Source organism: Petaurus breviceps, unplaced genomic scaffold, assembly GCF_028583685.1.
Source record: "Petaurus breviceps papuanus isolate PSGF00001 unplaced genomic scaffold, PetGlider_PUasm1.0 185, whole genome shotgun sequence".
In the NCBI taxonomy this organism is placed as follows: Eukaryota; Metazoa; Chordata; class Mammalia; order Diprotodontia; family Petauridae; genus Petaurus; species Petaurus breviceps.
In genome coordinates, this window is record NW_027185797.1 from 35,704,801 (window position 1) to 35,719,509 (window position 14,709).

Consider the following 14,709-nt stretch of genomic DNA (forward strand, 5'->3'; position numbering starts at 1 on the left):
TCTCTCTCTCTCTCTCTCTCTCTCTCTCTCTCTCTCTCTCTCTCTCTGTCTCTCTCTCTCTCTCTCCAATCCAGTTTCCACATTCCCAAAGAATAATTATGACTATGTTAGGCCCCTGTTTTATGAACCTGGCTTTCTATTGCCTCTAGGATCAAATAAAGATTCCGCTGTGGCACATTGAAATCTCTTTACCACCATGCTCCAACCTTTGTTTCCTGGACATTTATATGTTTTGTATACTGTCTGGTCCAACCAAGTTAGCCTTTACGTTCGTCTTATACAGGACTCCATCTCCCATTTCCACTCCTTTTTGTATAGTACCCCATACCTGGAATGCACTCCCTCCTCATCTCTGCCTCATAGAATTCCTCTCCTCCTTTGGAACTCAGCTCAAATACCATCTCTCTCATGTAGCCTTTTCCAGTCATCTGTAGCTGCTAGTACCGTGTTTCCCCGATAATAAGACCTATCCCGAAAATAAGCCCTCCCCTTACTGTGTAAGATTCCTCTAAAATAAGCCCTCCCCTGAAAATAAGCCCTATTGAGATTGCTACTGTAGTGAAGGTGATCCCCTGCGCTACACACTACATTACAGTACCCTCTGTATGCACCGCCCCCCCCCGTGAAACGCACGCCGCGCTCCGAGCTGCATCCAATCATCCAATCAGAGCTGCAGCAGTGAGCACGTCATCCTGTTCTTCCCCAGTGATTTGCTTGCTGGTACATTTTTTTGTTCACATTTAACTGTTTATTAAAATTGCTGTCAATGTTCATTAAAATAACCCCTCCCCTGAAAATAAGCCCTCTGGTGTTTTTCTGTCCAAAAAAATTAATAAGACAGTGTCTTATTATCGGGGAAACACGGTACCTTCTTGTATTCATTTTGTAGTTGGGTAACACTCCCTGATAGACTCCACCTTCAAGGATAGCACCTAAAACTCGTGTGTTAGTGAGAGCAACGACTCTTTCCTTTTCATTTTTGTATTCCTCCTATCTGGGTAGATAGGTGCTTGTAAATGCCTGTTGAGCCATTGTGGTTCTTGCTTTCTATTCGTTTACATTTATGAGCACAGTAAATACCGGATATATACAAAGTGAATAAAAACCAATTTCCCCAGGGGTGGGGGAGGGGGTACTGGTTCAGAGTAGTCTTGCCAGAGGTGTTGCTTAGGCTGAGTCTTGAAGGAAACTAGGGAGGTTACAAAGTAGAGGTGAGATATACTTCAGACCCCGAATTGCTATGAAAGATAATTGTGGTTAAATTCTGGCTTCCCCCAGCACCTATGTTTGAGGATCTCTGGGTGAAGAGGAATGTATTGATGTTTCAGGAATCAGTGACCTTCAAGGATGTGGCTGTGGAATTCACTCCAGAGGAGTGGAGACAACTGGACTCTGCTCAGAGGAACTTGTTCAGGGATGTGATGCTGGAGAACTATAGGAACCTTGTCTCTCTGGGTAAAGACAGCTTTCCTTTCTAACTCCAAATTTACTTATTGGGATATCTTCACATTTGTGTTGAGTAGAGCCTTTGTGGTGTCTCCGGTGCTCAGCTCACTTCTGTGGGCTCAGGTGGTTTGATGAGCAGATGTTCTAGATAAGTGTCTTTTTGGGGCTCACAGCATCCCAAATTTAGATTGGAAGGAATGACCCTAGAGGTTAACTAATCCCAAACCCTTACTTCATAGATGAGAAAACTGGGATCCAGAGAGACCTTATTCAAAGCACTTTCCCATTTCTTTCCCCTGAGCAGGGCTTGCTGTTAACAAACCAGGTATTATCTCCCATTTGGAGAGAGGAGGAGCTCCATGGATTCCACAGAGAGCTGTCCTAGGAGACACCTTTCCAGGTGGGTGATGTCACTGCAAAGAATAGTGGCTGTCTTCTGGTCATTCAGGGGTATATGTTCATATTTGACCAGGTGCTCTCCTAAGATTTTCCCAAGCCCGAGGAGAAAGCTCAACTCTGATCAGGTTCAGTAATTTTCTATGTTAGTACCAACAAACCAGTTCCCATTGGATCACAGAATGTTAGCTCTGGACAGAACCTTAGGTATAATTTCCACCATTTTTAATATATAGGAGACAGATCCTGGGAGCTGAAGTTAAAAATGTAATCTTAGAATTGGAAGGGAATATTTAAAGGAAAATCATCATAATTGCCAATTGTTTGGTCTTTGCATAAGTACCTTCAGTGAGTCAGAACCCACTACTTCCCAAGGCAGCCCATTCCTTCTATTTTTGGACAAGTCTCATAGTCATTAGTCATGTTCTTCCTAACATCAAGTGGAAATTTGTTTCTTTGCACCTCCCACCTGTAGCTTTGACCTTTGGGGTAAGCACAATAGGTCTAGTCTCTCTTCTCTCTGACAGCCTTTCTGATACGAGAAGACCGCTGGCATGTCCGCACATGAGGGTCAGATCACTGCCTTTCCTTGAGCCATTCTTCATTTGGCGGGAATTGATGGTTTTTCCCTATCTTTAATGTCCTCCTCAGGACACTGTTTAATTTCTCATTGTCATTCCTACCAGCCTGGAGCCGAACACAACTCTTGTTCGGCTTTTGATCACAACGAGTCCTGTGTTGTTTCCACTGCTTCATGGCTCCTGACATTTCTGCTCATCCTATCCGAGTTCAGAGTCATTTGTTTTCTACTAAATTCATATCAGGATGTCTTTATTAAGTGTATACTATATGCCAGGCTCTGGGCATACAAAGGAGCTTATTATATTTGTCAGGGGCATGCATAACTTATGCAGAAAGCTGAATATGAGAGCTCTCTATTAACTGGTTCATTGATTCAGAAAGGTGAGAGGTGAGCAAAGATTTCGCATCTATACCAAGATGGCACTTGAGCTGAATCTTAAAGAAAGTCCTGGATTCTAGGAGTTAGAGGTGATAAGGGAGATAATGGAAGTTTGAAAGAACCTTTTATAAAGCAACATTTTGTATTTTTTATTAGAACATTTACATATTATAATTTGTTGAACCATTCCATAGTTAATGGGCACCACTTTGTTTCTAGTAATTGGTTACAACAAAAAGGACTGCTAAAATATTCTTGTACATATGGATCTTTTCTCCTTTCCTTCATTCCATTGAAATCCCCATATCTTTTTTGGATGAACTGCTGTTTAGTCATCTTATAAATGGAAGGTTGCTTTTTAAAACCAAGATTAAGACTATATTTATCCCTAGGAAGTTTCATCTTATGTAGGCTTTATGGTCCACTAGATAAAGCTGGCCTTGGTAGACAGGAAGACCTGGGCTCAGGTCCTTTCTTCTATGTATTGCTTAGGTCATCCTGGACAAGTCATTTATTCCTTTCTTTTTTTTGGGGGGGAGGGGGAGGGCAGTTGGGATTAAGTGACTTGCCCAAGGTCACACAGCTAGTTAAGTGTCAAGTGTCTGAGGCCAGATTTGAGCTCAGGTCCTCCTGACTCTATGGCTGGTGCTCTATTCACTGTGCCACCTAGCTGCCCCCCATTTTCCTTTTCTTCTCAACTTTGTCAAGTCAAGGGCTATGAGTTGGAAACACAGAGTTGCTTTAACCTGTATTTCTCAAATTATTAGTGTTTTGGAACATTTTTTCATATGACTATTGATAGTTCAGATTTCTTCCTTTGAAATCTGTTCATATCTTTTGACCATTTATCAGTTGAGGAATGGCTCTAATTCTCATACATTTGAATCACTTCCTTATATTGTACGGGAAATGAGACCTTTATCAGAGGAACTTGCTGTAAAGTTTTTTTTTCCTAATTAACTATTAATTAACTAATTAATAATTTCCTTAACTATTTCCTTCTTAATCTTAGCTTAATTCAATTTACCTTTGTTTTAATAAACTTAATTTTAACTTCTCAATGAAACTTCTTCTCCTTTCCCTATTGAAAAAGAAAGAAAAACAAAATACTTATAACAGATGTGTTACATGTGTTACAGCATGGGCCGAGCATTAAAAATTCCCACTTTAGCTATGTCCAAATAATGTGTCACCCTGTCCCCTGGATTCATCTGTCCTGAAGTGGGTAACATTTTTCATCATGAACCCTCTGGAATCCTGGTTGGTTGTTGTGTTGATCAATTTTTTTTGCCCCCTCTTCGTCTTTCTTGACCCCTGTGTTTGTATTTCGTAGGTTTTTTTTTTTCATTTTTTTTATTTCATAGTTTTTATTTATCTCTGCTTTAGTTCTCTATTTCATTAAAGTCCCATTTTCCCCTGCCATAGGATTCCCACTCAGTTTTTCTGGGTAAGTTAACTTTGGTTGTAAGTTTATGTCCTTTGCCTTCTGGAGTATTGTGTTCCACAGGGTAGTGAAGGTTGCTAGATATTGTGTGATCCTAACTGTGACTCCTCAATAGTCCTTTTTCTTTGATACCTTCTGGCTTCCCAACTAACATCCCCATCTTTACAGGAGCCTTTCCCAGCCTCTCTGATGCCTTTTCTTTCTTAATTATTTCCTTTTTATCCCGTAGATACCTTGTTTGTACATATTTGCTTGTTCCCTCTCTCATTAGATTGCGAACTCCTTGAAGGTAGGGACTGCCTTCTGCCTCTTTTTTGTGTCCTCGTCACTTAGCACCCTGCCTGGCAGTTTTTGTTTTGGGGTTTCTTTCAGTAGGTAACCAGTGGATTCTTTGTATTTCCACTTTGCCGTCTAGTTCTAAAATATCAGAAATGTGATGCCCAGGCTCATTTTTTGTTTACGGCTTCCAGGTAGTCCTATGCTTCTTAAATTATCTCTCCTCAGTCTGTTTTCTGGGTTAGTTATTTTTGCTACAGCCTGCCTTTTTGACTTTGTTTTTAATAATTCTTGTCTTATGGCATCGGTAACTTCTGATTTTCAGGGAGTCTTTTGCTTGGGTAAGATTTTAAACCTCTTATGCCATGCTGTTAGTTCCCTTTCTGGTTCTTTCTCCCGTAGCTTTCATTTATTTTTCTGTTTTTTCCTCTAACTATATCAGTTAATCAACAAGTATTTGTTAAATGCTTGCCATATGCTAGGCATTAGGGATACAAATATAAAGAATGAAAATCCCTACTTACAATGAGTCTCTGTACTAATGAAGATGAGAACAAGTATATATAAAATTGTACACATCACAAACACAAAGTTTAATGCAAATCTGCATGCATGTGTATGCACACATATTTCTATTACATATACATGCGTACATGCACACATAAATATAGCCATCTCTATGTGTATCTATTTCTGTCTGGGTGGAGAGATAGACAGGGTTATAAATAGGGACTGTCTGGAGCAGGGGTAAATGGGGAGGGCATTCCAGGCGTGAAGGGATTGCCATTGCAGATACAGAGTCACAAAGTGAAGTTTTATGTATGACAGAGAGAACCAGTTTCGATGAATAATGGTATGAAAGAGGGAATAATGTCCAGTGAGGCAGGAAAGGTAGGTTTGGGTGAGGCTGCATAGGGCTTTAAAAGCTAATGGAAGTGTTCTTATTCTCTCCTGGGGGCAGTAAGAAGACACGTGATCAAGTTACACGGTTGATCTTCACAGTAACCATGGGAGCCAAGTGTTATTATCATTCCCATTTTAGAGTTCGGAAATGAAGGCAAACAAAACGAAAGTGACTCGACCCGGGGTCACACAGCTAGTAGGTGTCTGAGGTGGGATATCGCTTTGGGTCTCAGTGATTGCTAGTCCAGTGCTCTATGCACTCTGCTGCCTGGCTTTCTCCTGTGGTCTCAGGCAGCAGTGAGGGTCCTGGCTTCAGAAAAAGTACACAATAGATGATCTTGAGCTGTACTTCCCCCTGCAGACCCTTGTGCCCTTGTGCTTCCTTGTGGACATGACAGAGGTGGCGGAAAGCTGGAGAGGGCAGTCAGAGTACTGAGGAATCTTGAGTCCTTGCCATTGGAGGATTAACTGAAGCAAGTGGGGATGTGTAGCCTGAAGAAGAGAAGGCTGGGTGTGCATAGTAGCTGTCTTCCAATACTTGAAAGGTACTCACAGGAAAGGTAGACTGACTCTGTTGGGCCTCAAGGCAGAACTGGCAGCAAGAGTGGAAATTACATAGGGCCAATTTAGTCTGTGTCAGGAAGAAAACCCAAAACAATAAAACCAAAAAACTTCTGTCAGTTAGAACTACCCAGGTATAGAATGGGCTGCCCCAGGAGGGAGCGGTTTCCCCTTACTGAGTGACTGAGCAAAGACCAGACGACCACTTGTCAGGTACACCACACTGGGGATTATTTTTGCATCTTCATCGGACTATGTGATGGCCGATATCCTTTCCAGCTCTGAAGTTCTGTGATTATCTGTCACATTAAAGTGACAGAGTAAGAGACACATGGTAGATGTCAACAACATCACTTTTCACTTGATGCCGCTTTCTGGTCTGTGGCTGCACTTTTCTGGTAGCTTTGTCTCTATGCTTCCCATCTGGGTTCTGTTGCCTTTTCTTGGACGTGTTCTTTACATAGACACCTGTCAACATAATTTGGGGAACCAAAGCACAGTATTGCCCTCTGCTTCACAGAGTTAATGTATTCTCTTCTATGTGACAGTATAGCTTTCCTATCCCTTGTCAAGCCTTCTACAAACTAAACATGTTTGCTTTGGTCCCCAGATGCCGAGTCACCATTTTGCTACTGTCCCCATGGACACATTATAATAAGTTCCTGCCCACCTTAAAATATGGTACCCAGATCTGAACACTAAGCTCTAAATGTGGTCTAAGTAGAACAGAGTACAGTCAGCTTTTTTAATTTCTGGGGCATGCATACAGACAGAAGAGGACATCTTTCTCTTTCTCTCTGTCTCTGTCTCTATCCTCTCATTTTTCAATCTCTCTCTCCCCCCACCTCCTGTTTTTCTGTCTCTGATTCTGTATGTGTTTGTTATCTTTTTAATGGTCACAGAATATGACGTTAGTTTCATTCAAATTAAACTTAAGAACAGAACCTGCCGGGGCGGCCAGGTAGCACAGCAAGTAAGAGCACCGGCTCCAGTGTTGAGAAGACCTGGAGATCGAATCCCGGGCTCAGACACTTAGCACCCACCCAGAAACACCTGGCCGTGTAACCTTGAGCAAGTTACTTAACCCCAATTGCTTAGGGGAGGCTAGGTGGCTCAGCGAGTAAGAGCACCGGCTCCAGTGTCGGGATGACCTGGATCAAATCCGGGTTCAGATACTCAGCACCACACCCAGAAATAACTGGCTGTGTAACCTTGAGCAAGTTACTTAACCCCGATTGCTTTAAAAAATTTTTAAATTAAAAAAAAAAAAGAACAGAACCTGCCATCCAACCATAGCTCTCCAATCTTGTACTAATTTAGATGATTTTTTGAACCTAACTACGGGGTACGTTCTGGTTAAATCTTATGAGGTTATTTTAATAGCCTATTTTTCTAGTAGTGGAGATTTTTGAAATCTTAATTCAGTCGTCTATTGCATTAGCAGCTAACCAGCTCTGTGAACCCAGTGCTGGGCTTGGAGTCAGGGAGACCTGAGCTCAAATCTGACCTCAGTTACTTACTAACTCTGTGAGCCAGGGAAAGTTGTTTAAAATCTGTTTGCCTCAGCTTCCTCACCTGTAAAATGGGGATATTAATAACTTCTACCTCCCAGGATTTTGTGAGGATCAAGTGAGACAATGTTTGCAAAGCATTTAGTACAGTGCCTGGCACATCTGCATAGTAGGTGCTATGTAAGTATTATTATATTATTATTATAAGTATTAGTTATCCCACGCAACATTGTGTCATTTATAGAAATGATCAGCTTGCCTTCCATATGTTCTTAGGTAGGAATAGAGTCAGAACCTGTGCTTTTATTGGTTAAGGGAAGTCTTGAGCAAACTCCATCTACCAGTTCAGGTTGGCAGTTAACTGAAGCACTTAGAGGCCATGTGAACTCTCCCCGGAGTTCCAGAATTACATAGCCAGTATGTGTCAGAAGCAAGACTTGAACCCAGGTCTTACTGGCTTTGAGACTGGATATGTGCCTCACTAAGCTACATGAAAACCTTGGAAGGTATTGATAAATGTGTTGAATGATAGAGTCCTAAAACATTACACCAGAGAACCTTCATCACAGTTCTCAGCAATCCCTCTCAAGACTTTTTGGGGATATCTTAAATAATTACTACTTACTTGTACTTTTTGTCCATCACATATTTCTCTAAATTGCCCAAATAATTACCTTGAGAGATTTTGTCAAATACTTTGCTGAAATTCAGATAAATATTGACTTCATCATTCAGTAATCAACCAGTCAAGATATTCTATTAATTTAAGATAAAAGGTCTTTTTTTTTTTAAAGATTGTTCTTAATATACTCATAATGGGTCTTAGTGGTCAACATTTTCTTTCCTAACAGCCTGAAAACCTCAGTTTTTAGATTTTACAATTTTGATCAAGATTCAGCTTACCAGATATTATCCTATCTGTCTTTACTGAAAGTTTAGACCTTTTTCTTTCTTTTTTTAAAATTTATTTTATTTTGGGGCGGCCAGGTGGTGCAGTGAGTAAGAGCGCCGGCCCTGGAGTCGGGAGACCCGGGATCGGTTCAGCCTCAGAAACTTAGTACTCACACAAAATAACTGGCTGTGTAACCTTGAGCAAGTTACTTAACACCAATTACTTTAGAAAAATTATTTTATTTTTATTTTATGGGATAAAACAAAATTCCATAACATAGTATAATAAAAAATGATTGCATGTGAAATAATTTAAACATTTTTCTAAAGATGATCAACAGTAGTTCTGTACTGAAATATACAATTAGTTTTTCTGTGCTCCCAAATAGAACTCCTTTAGTCTAGGATCCTTGATGGAAGGCTAACACATGGAGACCACACTTTGTAACCTTCCTTATGCTTTTTACTAAGTAGCTTACAACTTTTAGATTGTCGATGATTTCCTTTGATAGAAGAAACAGAATCTCGAGTTGATTATAGAGCATTTTCCTCACAGAAAATATTGCATATATTCACATTTTTACTCTTTCTTTCAGAGAACATTAGTTCAGAGACTAGGTGTGCAACAGCAGAGGCAGCTCCAAAGCTCCCCATTTCTGTGGGAGAGACACTACAGAATCCCTGGGATTCCAAGTTTGCAGAAGTGTGGGAGTGTGATATTAACTTAGAGCAACAGAATGGCAAACATGAAAAACAATCCCAGCAAGTGAAAGTCATCCACAGGAAAGCTTCCAAGTTTAATGCTAAGATAAGGAATGCCTTTGGAAAAGGCTTTGGTCTGGAGTCAGTCCTGGTTCCACAACACAAAGTTCTTATGGGGAAAGGTCTACATAAATGTGATACACATGGAAAAAACTTCAAACAGTGCTTAGATAAAAGTAAACTGAATGGAATCTCAGCTGAGAAAAAGGTTTATGAGTATCAGAAAGGCAGAAAGCCATTGAGTTGCCATTCAGACCTTATTCAACCTCCAAAGAAAAATACTAAAGAAAAATTGTATGGATGTGGAAAAGTATTTGGCAGCAACTCATCCTTTATGAATGATCCAGTAATTCATGCTGCACAGAAACCCTTTCAATGTAATGAATATGGAAAATCCTTTAGCTGGTCTGGAGACCTAAGTGAACATAAGAGTAATCACACTGGGAAAAAACCCTTTGAATATAGTGAATGTGGGCAATCTGTTGGGTGTGGTAGAGCCCTGACAAAATGTAAGAGATGTCCAACAAGTGAAAAACCCTTTGAATGTAATGAATGTGGGAAATCTTTTGGGTGGCGTGGAGACCTTACTAAGCATTTGAGAATTCACACTGGAGAGAAACCCTTTGAATGTAATGAATGTGGGAAATCATTTAAACAACCTGGACACCTTACTGGACACAAGAGACTTCATACTGAAGAGAAACCTTTTGAATGTAATGAATGTGGAAAATCCTTTAGGTGCTCTGTATACCTTACTAAACATAAGATTATTCATACCAGTGAAAAACCTTTTAAATGTAATGAGTGTGGGAAATCCTTTAGGTGTTCTGGATACCTAACTAAGCATAAGAGAATTCATACAGGTGAGAAACCTTTTGAATGTAATGAATGTGGGAAATCCTTTCAACAGAGTGGTAATCTTACTGTGCATAAGAGAATTCATACTGGAGAGAAACCTTTTGAATGTAATGAATGTGGGAAGTGCTTTAGAAGGAGTATAAAGCTTACTGCACATAAGAGAATTCATACTGGGGAGAAACCCTTTGAATGTAGTGAATGTGGGAAAGCTTTTAGGTGGAGTGGAGACCTTGCTACCCATAAGAGAAGTCATACTGTAGAAAAACCTTTATAATGTAATATACCTGGAAAATTCTTTAGGTAGTGTGGATACCTTACTAAGCATAAGAAATTTCATGCTAAAGAGACAGATTTTGTATCTAATGATTGTAGTAAAGAGCCTTGGAACAGCATGGAACTCTTACTGACCATTAAAGTGCTCATATTGGAGAGAAACCTTTTGAAAGTAATGAATGTGGGCAATTTTACAAGAGCATGGAAAACTTAATTAAAGGTGAGATTTTCTACTGGAGATGACATTCGAATGTAACTAGTATAGCTTTTCCTCAGCATGATCATTTTCCTGCACCAAGTGGAATTTATACTACAGAGAATCCATTTGTGATAAATACAGGGAAATCTTTCAGGTTGTCTGAAGACGTTACTAAGCATGAAAACATTCACACTGAAGAGAAATGGCCTTTGTACTCAGAGAACCTGGGTTCAGAGTTCATCTATGTAACATAAACTGTATGACCTTGGATAAGTCACCTGATCTTACTGGTCTTCAGTTCTCTGATCTCCAGAATGAGGGGGTTGGACTAGATCTTGAATATGCTTTATCTGAGAAGTTTGCTTCAGTTCCCCTCCCTGCCCCATTGACTTTTTATTCTAAGTCTACTTGGATTGATTTTGCTTATGCAAAATGTTTCCATTTTATATAATCAAAGTTGCCTCTTTTTTTGCAATTGTTCACCTCTATACAGCAGCATAAAATTTGAGTCAGAAGGGACTTCAGCAGCCATCTAGACCAAATCCATAAAAGAAAGGAATTCCCACTGTAACATTGACCCTTCAAAGAGAGGGAACCCATCGCCTTGAGGTAGTGCCACTTTTGTGCAGGTCCAATTGTTGAGTCTTTTCTTCACATTGGGTCTCAATTTGTCTCCTGTATTTCTTTCCTCTGAGTCCAAACAGAATGAGGTTAATTCCTCTTCCACATGAAGAGGCCTTCAAATACTTGGAAAACGCCCATCACAGTTTCCCTGAGTCTTTTCTTCTCCACGTCCATCTCTCTCCCTTGATTCTTATGTCGTGACCTAATGTGGCCCATAACTCAGATTCTAGCTGATGTGAGCAGTGGATAGAGTACTGGGCCTGTAGTCAGGAAGATGAGCGTAACTCGAGCCTCAGATCCTCCTGGCCGTGCAGCCCTGGGCGAGTCACTGAGCAGCTGTCTGCCTTATTTCCTCAGCTGTAAAGTGGCAATAATAGTAAGACCTGCTTCCCAGGATTGTCGTGAAGATGAAAGGAGTGAATACTTGAAAGCATTTAGCAGGTGCCGGACACGTACTAAGTGCTTACTAAGTGCTTTTCTGGATACTTTCCACCTTATCGGTGTTCTTAAATAACTTGGTGCCAACAGCTGCATTCAGTACTCCAGATGAGGTCTGATGAGGGCAGAAAACGCTAGCCTCGTCATCTCCTGGAAATTATGCCCCTCATAATGCAGCCCAAAGTCATGTTACCTTCTTTTGGCTGCCACATCACACTAAGCTTGCAGTCCAATAGGATCCCCAATTATTTTTCACAGCTGTGTTTTTTTTTTTTTTGCCTTTTTTTTTTCTGGAGGGCAATTGGGGTTAAGTGACTTGCCCAAGATCACACGGCTAGTAAGTGTCAAGTGTCTGAGACTGGATTTTAACTCAGGTCCTCCTGACTCCAGGGCCTGTGCTCTATTCGCTGTGCCACCTAGCCACCCTCTTATCTGCAAATTTGAAGAGCATATCAGCAGCGGTATCTTTTTCCAAATCATTGATTGATGTCTTGTCTAATCTCCCTGTTATAGTGAAAAATAGTTCCTTCCCTGTAGCAGTTTGTTTATAATATGGCCTTTTACATGCACCCTATGTGTTTATTTGAAACTTAATTTTGGTGTGTGGTGGCCACCGTTAGGTTAAACTTGATTTCTGTCATGGCTCTCCAGTGGATTGACTTTCCTTAAGTGTTTTTCAGTGTTGCAAGGGGGTGGAGCATTAAGCAGAGATGAGTCTGTGAAAAAACAAAAGGGAAGAATAAAATCAAGTATAACGACAAGATGCAAGAATAAAAAGGAACCGGATACTTACTTGGACATCTTATCATGTGACTCCCTCTGGCCCCTTTCCCCCTCCCTTCTACCATCTTGGCTTCTCTCCCATTTGCCTTCCTCCAGAAATTGTCCACCCCAGCCTGCAAATAGACAGCTCCTTCATGGGATTACTCAAATCTTCTTTGCTATGGTTTGTTTGGAGTTTCTGCAGCATCCTGCCCGTGTGAAACATTGATTTGAGAGCGTGCAGTAGCTTCATACTTTTCGGACCATCTGTCCAGACATATTTTGAAAGAATATTAATAGCAATTAAGATAAGCTTGAAACCATTGTTAGGATCAGAAAACTGACTTGTGGTTTACAGGCCTACCTTCCTATGGGCATCTGAAACTGATTATGTTCCTGGGAAAATCGACCTGTGTGGGTTTGTGGAGAGTGTGAGGATCATCCCCACCTTTAGTCCGTCGCTTGCACCATGGTCCACCCCTCCACTCCTTAGGGCTTCCAGGGGAAAAAAGTGAGACCCCTCTAGTCCCCACATGAGGAGTATAACCACTTCCCTTTAAGTAGGGCTGTGCTCTGGACATACCAGTGCTTCCAACAGAATGATAAGGGCATATAAGATTTATCGAGATGGAGAGAGTGAATGGTCATATTTAGTGTTATGACACCAGACATGGGCCTTTCTTTTATATATTTGTAGATTAATTTTGATTAGGAGAGCCTCGTGATGTCTTACAAGTACATCTTTACTAACCCTCTTCTTGGCTTTGGAGTCTCATGGGCTAACTTCATTGTGGGTGACCTTCTGGGCAGTCTTTCAGAGTTGTAAGTCATATAGCATGGTTATTCCCAAATAGACCATATCTGCCATTATATTCAGGTGGCACAGTGAATAGAGTGCCAGGCCTGGAGTCGGGAAGACCCGAGTTTAAATCTGGCCTTAGACTCTAGCTCTGTGACTATGGGCAAGTCATTTAGCCCTGTTTGCCTCAGTTTCCTCATCTGTAAAATAAACTCCAGGATCTTCACCAAGAAAACCCCAAAATGGTCGCTGAGTTGGACACAGGTGAAATGACTGGACAACTATAAGCCATTATGTTCAACACAGTCATTTTGTATATGAGGAAGTTCAGCCCTTAGGAGATTTTTCTATTTGTAGAGATGTTACACATTTCTACATTCACAGCTTCATCAGCCCCTTGAGTGCAGGAGAAAAGCTGCTCAGCTCTGTTTACCACACAGCCACTGCATTAGTCATTTCTCATGCCCTTTAACCATTTTATAAGGACTCCCCCAATTACACCCGTCAGCCCAGGAAGCATCATTCATGAACAGAGTGGCTTGCTCTGTTTCTAAGAGCCAGATGGTCAGATTTCTGGCACTGATCATTCTCCTCTTCCTCATTTCCCCACGTCTTCCTGCTGCTGACAGACCAGGAAGGCACATTTCTTTGTCTTCTTCATGTTCTCCAAGGTCAGGGAACAACACATTCACAGGTCCTATCTCACTGTCATCTATAAAGGCTTTTTGGAGCCTGTGTAAACTTTCTGTAACTCATTGTGGTCTGCTGACCATGAGGTGAAGAGAAGCCATTTTGGTTTCCTAGTTGGAACTTAGGATGGGGAGCATCCAAAAGGCCCTTCTCTTCTGGTGACTTCCTACTGCCTGAGAGCATTCTGTCAGGAAGAGGGAGGCAGTGCTGTAAGGAAAAGGCCTCAGACCTTCCTCATCCCTGGCAGACACATGGCCTTGGCTCTCTGCCTTAGAGATGAATGAGACTGGAGGTGATGACTTCTTGAGTGTTAAAAGGCCAGGGGATGAGGCACTCAGAGTCTGTGCCAGGCTTTGTGCCCAGCCAGTCCAGCAGCAGCTGAGACAAGATCTGGGCAGTAGTGATGGCCTGCCTTCCTTTTGGATGTGAGGTTGGGTGGGACCAATGTTGTGTTGAAGCTTGGTCATGACTGCCTTCACTCTCCTTAGGGACCAAGCTGGTACTGGAGAGAGGATGTGCAGGGGAATGTTTGTATTTCAACTATTGCTATATCATTAAATATCCCTGTGTAAAAGCTTTGTGGTTGTTCATTCATTCAGTTGTGTCTTGCTCTCTGTGACCCTGTGGACTTTTCCATGGGTTTTCTTGGCAAAGTTGCTGGAGTGACTTGCCATTTCCTCCTCCATTCTGTCCCTAATTTACAGATGAAGAACTGAGGCAAATCGGGGCTAAGTGACATGCCCAGGGTCACACACCAAGTGTCTGAACTCACATCTTCCTGATTCCAGGCCCCATGCACTATCTACTCAACCACCAAGCTGCCCTTTTGAAAACCTAGCTGGTGTTCATTTGTGAAGTGGACCTGGAGCAGTCGTCGCTGGTGCCCAGCAGTAGGGGAATGGTGTGGGGACCTTT

The 14,709-nt window shown here is 41.5% G+C and overlaps 1 protein-coding gene across 4 annotated transcripts in view; it reads left to right on the plus strand.

The window, feature by feature from the left end:
- LOC138161827 (zinc finger protein 624-like) overlaps nucleotides 1–14,368 on the plus strand; it is a 26,588-nt gene extending 12,220 nt beyond the window's left edge. For 3 of the 4 annotated variants that reach the window (XM_069088793.1, XM_069088795.1, XM_069088794.1), the window contains 3 exons: nucleotides 1,329–1,455; nucleotides 1,751–1,846; nucleotides 8,986–14,368. In XM_069088793.1, coding sequence (XP_068944894.1) covers nucleotides 1,329–1,455; nucleotides 1,751–1,846; nucleotides 8,986–10,283 — 1,521 coding nt within the window. In that variant the 3' untranslated portion in view covers nucleotides 10,284–14,368. The remainder of the gene's footprint in view (nucleotides 1–1,328; nucleotides 1,456–1,750; nucleotides 1,847–8,985) is intronic. The other variant, XR_011168478.1, reaches the window with a different exon arrangement.
- Nucleotides 14,369–14,709: the final 341 nt, after the last annotated feature.